General features: G+C 41.8%; 1 protein-coding gene across 1 annotated transcript in view; it reads left to right on the forward strand.

Annotated features, from left to right (window-relative positions):
* atp10a (ATPase phospholipid transporting 10A) overlaps window positions 1-11056 on the forward strand; it is a 209487-nt gene that overhangs the window by 102165 nt on the left and 96266 nt on the right. Inside the window, exons 8-10 of the mRNA XM_048597761.1 lie at window positions 2766-2983; window positions 3644-3838; window positions 6541-7096. Of these exons, the coding sequence (XP_048453718.1) occupies window positions 2766-2983; window positions 3644-3838; window positions 6541-7096 (969 nt within the window). The remainder of the gene's footprint in view (window positions 1-2765; window positions 2984-3643; window positions 3839-6540; window positions 7097-11056) is intronic.

Genomic DNA, 11056 nt, shown 5'->3' on the forward strand with positions numbered 1-11056 from the left:
TTGATCCGTGGTCTGTTCTGAATGAGTTGATTCGAGCAGAGGACAAAGATGGGGTCATATGCAGACGTGTCCAGGGCCTGGTGAGGAAGCATACATTGCTGTCTTCTGCTGATGTCTCCGTACACTGCTAGACCCGAGTGGAAAGTAAATCGTTTTGTTCAACTTGCTATAATGGATCAGTTTCTTTCCTCATTTTGGAATTAGTATGTCATGACAATGCAGCCTCGGTCTGAAAAGCCATATCTGTAATAACCGTTGTGTTGTAAATTCCATTGTGGTCACCTTTACCAGCTCAATGAAATCACAAAGAGAAGGCTTTACACAGGTATCATTTATCCCCATTCATCAGTGAAGGGAAGAGGTTATTGAAACAGCCTGAAAATCAGTGAAGTTGCAGGGTGATTCTGTGCACCCGACAAAGAATCCATCACAAAACAGGCAATGTGTGAAATAGTGTGAAACAAACAGTGATTATTGCTATACTTCACACTACCTTTTGCGCTATCAGCCTCAGAAATGTAAGCAATCTTACAATATCAATTCTGACACTGTATAGTTTATAGAAAATACAGTTCATGATATAGTTTATATAGATTCTCCTGGTTAAAGCAATAAAATCAGACCTTCTCCACAGTGCTGTGTAGAGTGTTGTCCACTGTGTAAAAAATGTATCTATTATCTGTAGAGAGAATGCATTTTCGAAAGCGTAATTAGATAGAACTGCGTATTTGTCCGTAAATTTCCTTTCTAATTTTGGGAGATTTGAGCTCTGTTCTTTTGAGTCAGAGATCAGGCTGGAGCTGTCTGGTGGTGGTGCTCAGTTCAGATCGCACTTTGGTTACTGTGCTCACCATTGATATAATGCGTTCAGTCTGGCCCTGGACAGATTATGGAAAAAGACAAGAAAGCTAATGTCCTGCCATAGATGGGCTGAGCTATGAGAAATGATGTGATAAACAAAAGATTCTATTCATCCTCAATAAACCCACATGAGAAGAGTTGATAGCGGAATAGGAGATAAATAATAGGACCAGGAGAGTAAACCTTGAATAATTCTTTCACAAAAGCCAAAGCTGCAGAAGTTTATGCACACAGATTTTTGAAGGTGCCAGGATATTGATAAGACTGAATAAAAACCGAAACAACTGCCAATGCTGTAAATCAGAAACAAAAACAGAAATTGCCAGAAAAGGTCAGCAGGTCTAGCAACAGTTGTGGAGAGAAATCAGAGTTTAACATTTCGGGTCAAGTGAGTTCTAAGGGAGGGTCACTGGACCCGAAACATTAACTCTGATTTCTCTCCTTAGATGCTGAGCTTTTCCAGCAATTTCTGTTTTTGTTTGTGTATTAATAAAACTGATTTTTAAGAAAACATGTCTAGGTCCCTTTATAAATGGAGTCACAGAGTATAAAACCAAGAAATTTATGCTAGTCTTTTATAATAGTTTAAAATTCATTCATGCGATTATATCAGGATTTTAGTTACACAGGGAGACTCAGAAAACTGGGTGTTTTACAGGATCATACCATAACTTCCTTCATCACCGTCAGAAACACTGTCGTGGAGGTGCCAGTGTTGGACTGGGGTGGACAAAGTCAGAAGTCACACGATATAAGGCTATAGTCCATAGATAAAAACCAAAAGAACTGCGGATGCTGTAAATCAGGAACAAAAAACAAAGTTGCTGGAAAAGCTCAGCAGGTCTGGCAGCATCTGTGGAGGAGAAAACAGAGTTAACGAATGTTTCGGGTCCGGGTCCGGTTCTGAGGAAGGGTCACCGGACCCGAAACGTTCATTAACTCTGTTTTCTCCTCCACAGATGCTGCTAGACCTGCTGAGCTTTTCCAGCAACTTTGTTTTTTGTTCCAGGTTATAGTCCAATAGGTTTATTTGAAATCACAAGCTTTCAGAGCGCAGCCCCTTCAACAGGTGAAGTGAAAGAGAAGATCGCGCAGACACAGAATTTATAGGCAGAGAGATCAAGGGCAGGGACATCAAAAGATTATACAAATGGTGTGAGTGGAGTGTTGAATAATAAGTCTCTGCAGGTGACCAAGAGCGTTAGACGGTGTGAGTAATGTGTCAACAGCTGAATAACAAGCCAAGGGATGACCTAGAGTCCGATTAATTGAGGCAAAGACAGAATTACAAAGATTTAAAATAATGTGGTGCTGGAGACAAACCAAATGACTGGAACAACATGATATCATTTAATCGGACTCTAGGTCATCCCTTCGCTCGTTATTCAGCTGTTGACACTTTACTCACACCATCTAACACTCTTGGTCACCTGCAGAGACTTATTATTTGATACTGCACTCACACCATTTGTATGATCTTTTGATTTCTCTGCCCTTCATCTCTCTGCCCATAAATTCTGTATCTGTGTGCTTTTGTCTCATATCACCTGATGAAGGGGCTACGCTCCAAAAGCTTGTCATTTCAAAAAAACTTGTTGGACTATAGCCTTATATCGTGTGACTTCTGACTTTGTCCACCCCAGTCCAACACTGGCACCTCCACAACAGTGTTTCTGACGGTGATGAAGGAAGTTATGGTATGATCCCGGAAAACGCTCTGGGCAGTAGACTGTCCTATTGTTTTCAGCTAGCAGGGAATATGAAGAAGATTAGAAAGAAAGAGTAAATTGCAAATAAATCAACAGAAATATTATCTTATTTTGGTTTCTACACCATGTCATTTTTTCAGTGGTTTGAATTTATATGTTTGTCATTTTAATGTAAATACTTTATCCCTTGAACAGCAAAGAGATTGGCCATGTACCAAGAGCCTGACTCAGAGGACGAGGAATGTATGTCTAAATCGGGAACCATACCAAGGTGTGATAGCACGTCCAGTCATCAAAGTGCCAAATTTGTTCACCGAACACAAAGCACTAAATCTCATCGGCGTACGGGCAGCAGGGCAGAAGCTAAGAGGGCCAGCATTCTCTCCAAACACACTGCTTTCAGCAGCCCGATGGTCAGTATACATGATACACCAAAGGTGGTTCAGGCTGCATCCTTTACAACAGGCCGGGCTGGATAGCTGTTCTGTGAGAATGGTGTACCTTGAAAGCTTTGCATTGTACGTTTACAGTTTAAGCCCGATGGAGTGTAGGAGGATGAGGGGGGCATCCGATTGAAACGTACAGAATACTGAGAAGCCTGGATACAGTGGACGTGGAGAAGATGTTTCCACTAATAGGAGAGTTCAGGACCCGAGGGCACAGCCTCAGGGTGAAGGGATGACCCTTTTGAGCTGAGTTGACATGAGGAGGAATTTCTTCAGCCAGAGGATGGTTAATCTGTGGAACTCATGGCTGCAAAAGTCTGTGGAGCCAATTCTTTGAGCGTCTTTAAGACAAAGATAAATCAGAACGGGGATCGAGGGTTATGGGAGGAAGGCAGGACAACAGCGCTCAGAAACATATCAGCCATGATGGAATGGTAGAGCATACTTGAAGGGCCAAATGGCCTAATTCTGCTCCTATATCTTATGGTCTGATGGCCTAAGCTATGTGGTATGGCCTAAATGAGCTCTAGTCATATATTGTGCTGGGAGGTTGTTTGCATTTGGAGTGCACTGCAATACAGAATTTGTTGTCACTTTGTTACCCTGAATGTTCCTTATTATCTCTAGGAAAAAGATATCACTCCTGACCCTCAATTATTGGAAAAGGTGAATGAATGTGCGAGTCAGCTGGAGGCTTTGAGACAGCATGGTCACCCTTTGAGCCATTTGACCCCTGAACTATCGGACATCATTGACTTTTTTATAGCATTGACTGTCTGCAACACTGTTGTGGTTTCATCTCCAAATCAGCCTCGACACAAGGTACGTTCTACTCATTTGTCACCATCCTTTCTGCTTTGAACACAGCTCTTTTCAAAGTATTGCATTGTCACATTCACTTTTGGGTCTTTTCATAGAGCCGGAGGATGTTCTGATTTAGGAACACATGAGCTACAATAAGGGGCTTTCATTTTATGAAGCCTGCTGTACTATTTTTATTAGCCATGATATCAGCATCACAGCTACCCAGTCCGTACACATTACCAACAACAAATTGAGGAATGTGTAGAATGATTACAACACATTGGTTACTATTGTAGAACAGAGTGACTAATGGGTTCAGGTACATAATTCTTTGAAGTTTGTGTCACATGTAGACAGGTGGTTAAGATATTTAGCTTGCCTTCATTGCTCAGTCCTTGGAGTATATGAGTTGGGCATCATTTTGAGGTTTTACAAGACATTGATGAGGTCTCTTCTGGAGTACTGTGTCCAATTCTGGTTGCCCCTGTTTTAGGAAGGGTATTATCAATTGAGTTAAAGAGGGTTCAGAACAGATGTACCAGAATGTTGCCAGTTATGGAATGTTTGAGGTACAAAGAAAGGCTGGATAGGCTGGGATGTTTTTCTGTGGAGCATAGGACATTGAGGGGTGATCTTACAGAGGTTTATAAAATCCTGAGGGGTACAGATAGGACTGCTAGTAGGTGTCTTTTCACTAGGATAGGGAGTTGCAAGACTAGGAGGCATACTTTTAAGGTGAGAGGGGAGAAATTTAAAAAAGACACGAGAGGCAGTATTTTTAACACAGAATTGTTAGTGTGTGAAATGAACTTCCTGAGGAAGTGGTCGATGTGCGGACAGTTACCACGTGTAAAAGACACTTAGATAAGTACATGAATAGGAAGGGTTTGGAAGGGTATGGGCCAGGAGCAGGCAGGTGGGACTAGTTTGGTTTGAGATTATATTAAGCATGGGACTGGTTGGATTGAAGGTTCTAAGACCTATTGCTTTCTTGTTTCATTTGCCAAATGATTTTGAATAGACATGGTCAAGGTAAACCAGGTCAAGGTCATTGTCAAGGTCAAGGTAAACCAGGTGGCTTGTGATAAGCTTTGAGTTCAAATTTTAAAGAGACTGTCAGGTTTCAAATTTGCTGACAAAAATGTTGTTCGCAAAGCTTAATATTTGATGGCATTGCTTTGTAAAGCAATGTCTCTGAGCCAAACTCACGGAGTATGTTTATAAAGCCCCAAATTGTTTTGCCTCACATTTGTCTGGCTATTTTTAGTAATCAATGTCATTTTGCATTTTTTTTAAAATTAAAGTCTAAAGATTGGCTTTTCTCCTTTGTCTGACAGCTTTCTCCTTTTCTCAGCTGAAGACTCATTGCAAATTCTCACGTAACTATTTTCCTGCCAACTCCTCCTTCTGCCCCGTCCCCACCTCACTAAGAACTGTCCAATGTGTAATTTTCCAGATGTGAGATGAGAGCTTTAGCAGGCTCTTTTCCTTCTTTAGCCTTTGGACAAACCCCTCCCACAACGCCCCCAATCCCTATGTCAAGGCCACCACAGTGTCTCCCAATATTATTCCAGCTGACATCAGCTAATTTAGCGCAAAGCCATGGATCCTTGTACCTACGTGACATTTCTGTCTGAAACTCCCACATCTTGGCATTGAACATTTGTTTCTCTGTGAAAACCCAGCCAAAGACAAGAACGTCACCAGAAAATTCTCTCATCTGATGTTTCCAACAGTTCATTAGGGAAGGAGAAGAGAGACAGAGAGAGTGTATGTTGAAAGATATTGGACCGTGTTAGATGGTTAGATACTGATGGTGAGGAAAGAGAGGCCTAAAACACTTACCTGAAAAAAACAGACAAAAAAAACTGCTCATTCTAATAACCAAAGGGGGATGCTGGAGAAACTCAGCGGTTCTGACAGCGTCTGTAGAGAGAGAAACAGAGCTAACATTTCAAATCCAATATGGCTTCCTCAGAACTGAGTCATACCAGACACAAAAGGTTAACTGGTTTTTATTTAGTATTTAACTCACTGCCACATCACTTCTAGGCATGCCTAAGTTGAAGAGGTTTTGCTCCTCTCTCCAACAGAATTTCTGTTAAACAGTTCTGAGGAAGGGTCACTCGACCCGAAACGTTAACTCTGATTTCTCTCCCATAGGTGCCGCCAAACCTGCTGATCCTTTTCAGCAATTTCTGTTCTTGTTGCTGGAAGGCTTGCTGAGATTTGCCAGCATTAGCTGCGTTTGTTCAAGAGTTCCAGCATCTGCAATATTTTGCCTCTACCTGACCCACTAGGTTCAGCAGGGAACAAAGGAGTAGGATGAAAAGCTGTATTTAAGTCAAACTGCATAAAATTCCATTTTTGGTTCTGATGGGCTGGCAAGAACAGTATTAGTTTCAGTTTGAATGTTTGGACACAGTAGTGCTGGTGCTGTAAGCTACTTGTTAACTTGAAAGAAAAGACAAAGGCTTCAGGGGTGAAAACAGAAATTCTGGAAAAGCTTAACAGTTCTGGCAGCATCTGTGGAGAGAAATCACTTAACGTTTTGAGTCAAGTGACCCTTCCTCAGAACCTGCTGAGCCTTTCCAGAAATTTCTGTTTTTCTTTCTGATTTAAGGCATCTGCAGTTCTTTTGGTTTTTGTTAAGGCTTCAGAAGTATTTCTCAGCCCGGGATATTTGTTGTTCTGACGACGTTTGTGTTAATTTTCTGCAGGCTCGCGTCCGATTTGAGTTGAAATCTCCAGTGAAGACTTTGGAGGATTTCATCAAAAGGTTTACCCCCAGTCGCCTGACTTCGGGTTCGAACAGCAGTAGCTCATCCAGTCTTTCCACGAGCAAGTCACTGTACAGAGTCTCGTCCAGCGCCATTTCCTCTCCTTCGGGAGATGTTACCTTACTGAAAATGGGCGAAGAGTTTGGCCAATCGTCCCAGAGGGAAAAGGGCGAGAGTGTCTCACGGCCAGGAGCAGCGAGAGATGATGGGAAAGATGGAGAGCTGAGGTACGAGGCCGAAAGCCCAGACGAAGCTGCTCTTGTCTATGCAGCCAGGGCCTACAACTGTGCCCTGGTCGAGAGACTACCTGAACAGGTGACCGTGGAGTTGCCGCATGTGGGAAAGTTAGCCGTCGAACTCTTACACACCCTGGGGTTTGACTCCACCAGGAAGCGGATGTCTGTTGTGGTGAGGCACCCACTGACTGATGAGATTGTCGTTTACACCAAAGGGGCAGATTCTGTCATTATGGACCTCCTTCAGCAGCCTTCTACAGGTATGCAGATATTTCCCGTTCTAAAAAACCTCTCTTCATATGCGAACTATTTCTCTTGACAATACAATGGCTGAAATATAGAGCTTTCTCTGTACTATGGGGCAGTCAGACACGAGGCCGTGTGCTGAGTTCTTCTTTCCTAAGGGTCACCTCCCTCCAGGCACCAATATTCTACCTACCCGTCACAAACTGGTCTTTTGCAACTGAATTTCACAGACTTTGCTAAATTAGAACCCTCTATAGTATACAGCCCAAAAGCGCAAGCAGGTTTAAGTAAAATTCCAAGCTGCCCTTTTACAAAAAGACAATGAATTGCAAAATAACAAGTAATATTCTTGCAGGTCAAAAGTACAACTTGTACAAAAATGGTGTCGTTTGTATGGTGTTGTGCTTATAACTATGGTGAAGCTGTCGGATTAAAGCTTAAATGTGGAATATAAATTATGGATACAAAGTAGAAGAGAAATTAGAATCGGGCTGAGTCACATAACAGCGTTTGAGCAAATTAACTATTTAGTATCTCGGGGATATGAGAAAGTAGACTGAACTGGAGGGTCATTTATTTTGTATAGAGGAATGATGTTCTATGTGTTCCATACTGTCTATGTTGTAACTGTGCTAGAAAATAGTTACATATTTTTGCTTGAGCTGCAGCAATACATAAAACTGCAAATTCCAGAGGTCAAGACATTATCTTATTCACAATTTTGTGGCAGCAACATTATGACATTATTCATGAAAAAGTCCGATTTTCAATTTTTGGATCAATTGTCACTCAGAAGATATTCCTGATATCCCAACATATAGGGGAAACTTCAAAACTACATTTCCACGATTGCTTCTTACGATAACAAAAGCCCCATCTCACCTTTAGGAGCTGGGAGGATTTTTGTATCCTGTAATACCTTACAGGGAAGATCAACTGCAGTTATAAACAACTGTGAGCCCAAGTACTGATAAAAGCAAAATACTGCTGATCCTCAAACCAAACATGCAGAGAATGCTGGAGGAACTTAGCAGTTCTGGCAGCATCTGTGGAGAGAGTTAATGTTTTGAGTCTAGTATGACTGTTCGTCAGACCTGAAAGGTGCTGGAACATAGGTTCTTTTTTATGCCTTTGATAGTGGTAGAGGATCACCAAAAGGGCATATGGTATATAGATCCAATACAAAAGACAAAGGGGGAAAAAAAAACAAAGAACTGCAGATGCTGGAAATCAGAATCAAAAACAGAAATTGCTGGAAAAGCTTAGCAGGTTTGTCAATGTCTGTGAAGAGAAAACAGAGTTAACTCCTCAGGAACAAAAACAAAGTTGCTGGAAAAGCTCAGCAGGTCTGGCAGCATCTGTGAAGGAGAAAACAGAGTTAACTTTTCAGTTCCAGTGACCCTTCTTTAAGCCCAATACAAACGGCACAGGGATTGTTATTGGTGGAGAATGAGAGAAAAAGATGTAAAATGTGCGCAAATTACAATGTGAAAACGAGAGAATGAGTCCTTGCTACTAAGTACAAAGTAAACAAGATGCAAACACAAAACAACTGTGGCGAAAGGAGAGGGGAGAGAATGTAAGAAAACTGGAGGGCAGACATAATGCAGTCAGTTTCTGAAGTTACTGAGTTCAATGTTGAGATCTCAAGGCTGCAAAATGCCTAAACAGAAAATGAGATGTTGTTACGTTGAACAAGGGAGTCCAAGGTTCTGGGAGGGCAGGCAGGAATGTGGAGTTGAGGCTATGGTCAGATCTTATTGAATGGCAGAACAGGCTTTAAGGAACAGATTGGCTCCTCCTGGTCTAATCCATATGTTCATATGCCAGGCAATGTCGGTGGCAAGGGAAACTGAACTAACATTTCAGATCAGTGACCTCTCAGCAGAACAGTTCCTGAAACAGAAGGTAGTTTGTTCCTATCTCCACTGTTTTTGTCTACCTTGCCCCATCATTCATCATTTTGAACACGTCTTTCACATTGCCCATCCAGCATCTGTTTGCTTCAGATCAAGTAAACGTCATAGTGAACTCCTGTGTTGCTAAAATGAGTGGGTTCCGCGAGTGTTCCGGCCAGAATTCCTCCTTGACCCCAAACGAGATTTATTTATTCAGTTGAGATTCGTGGATATTAATGTATCATCTTCACTGAGATAAGAACAAATGCCTTCACCCAAAAAGAAGTGAGGAATTCTCTGCCACAGAAAACAGTTAAAGTCAAAACATTGAATGTTTCCAAGGAGGAGTGGATATAGTTCTGGGCACGAAAGGGATCAAAAATTGTAGGACAAAATTGGGAACGCTGTACTGAGTTGAATGATCAGCCATGATAATATTGAATGGTGGAACAGGCTTGAAGGGCTGAATGGCCTACTCCTCATAGAATCCCTACAGTGTGGAAACAGGCCCTTCGGCCCAACAAGTCCACACCAACCCATGGAGCACTCCATTCAGACCCATCCCGATATAACCCACCTAATTTACACATCCCTGGACACTATAGGCAATTTAGCCTGGCCAATCCACCTAGACTGCACATCTTTGGACTGTGGGCGGAAACCGGAGCACCCCCACACAGACACGGGGAGAATGTGGAAACTCCACACAGACGGTTGCCCAAGGGTGGTATCAAACTCAGGCCTCCAGTGCTGTGAGGCAGCAGTGCTAACCACTGAGCCACCGTGCCGCCCTAAATGAATTGTATGAATTCTATGAATGAATTCCCCTGTTTTATATGTTTCTATATCAATTGGTTGCCTTATTTGCTTACATAAATAATATCTTGAGACCTCCTAAGAAAGTAACAAAATACTAAATAAATGCAAAACTTTTCACCTTTCCTTCCATTCCAATGCTATTATAAAAAGATGATTCTTGTGTTGGCTCTAAATTCGATCTTGTCATTCAGACTGAATTGATGCTGCAAGCCAGGATTTAATGCTTTGAGAACCAGTCTGTAGAAAGCAGAAGGAACATGTATCACACTATACAATCCAACGGCTGATCATTTCCAGTGGACTGTCAGCTTAAGGAACTGATTTGAAGAAGCAGAGATAACAAGGTGTAGAGCTGGATGAACACAGCAGGCCAAGCAGCATCAGAGGAGCAGGAAATCTGACATTTTGGGCCTAGACCCTTCTTCAGAAATCATTTGAAGAAGCAGACTGTTTGTATTACAGGTGAAGTGACTGCAACAGGAAATGCTCAGTGGAAACTCCACAGATCAGCCCAGTCATTTCTGTACTTTTTATATTGCGAATCACTGATGAACTGGACACAAATTGAGAACACTTTACCAGATTTGGGATAAGATCTCTGAAGATTCTCAGAATTAGAGGAGAGGGAAATATGAAGCTTTAAAGATTATCAAAAACTACAGGAAAGAAACTTCAGCACAGTCATCAAAGTTGTGCATATCAGAACAGGAAATAATAAGGTGTATTTTAAAAATAAATTTGAAGAATGTATCATTTGCCCCACTCCTTGGTGTGCAGAAGGGAGACTAGCTTTGCTGAAGAAACACCCGATAGAAGGAACCTATTTCCCTGTAAAGCTTGGTTTTGCCAAGATACTTATTGGCTGTGTGAATTCTTAACAGTCAGCAAATTGAGTTGGCTTGTTGTAAATCAGAAATGAATGTTCAGCTCTACATCAAAAACACCATTCAGTTTTACAGGAAACAGTGTGTATGCCTGTCTCTGCATGAATGGTTTGCTAATAAAACAGGTCCCGATAAGGAACATAGGACTTAGAAGCAAACCTGCTCCCCCATTCAGTAAGATCTATTTGTAGCCCCAATACCACTTTCCTGTGTGCACTCGTAGTCTTTGACTCCATTAGCTGGTAAAAATCTATCCAACCTTGCCTTGAATAAATTCAATGAAACAGCCTCCGCCACTTTCCAGACAAGTGATTTTCTAATCAACCTGTTCAGAGATTTTATTAGCGATAACAAAGTGTAGAGCTGGATGAAC

This window comes from Rhincodon typus, chromosome 6 (genome assembly GCF_021869965.1).
Source record: "Rhincodon typus isolate 14 chromosome 6, sRhiTyp1.1, whole genome shotgun sequence".
In the NCBI taxonomy this organism is placed as follows: domain Eukaryota; kingdom Metazoa; phylum Chordata; class Chondrichthyes; order Orectolobiformes; family Rhincodontidae; genus Rhincodon; species Rhincodon typus.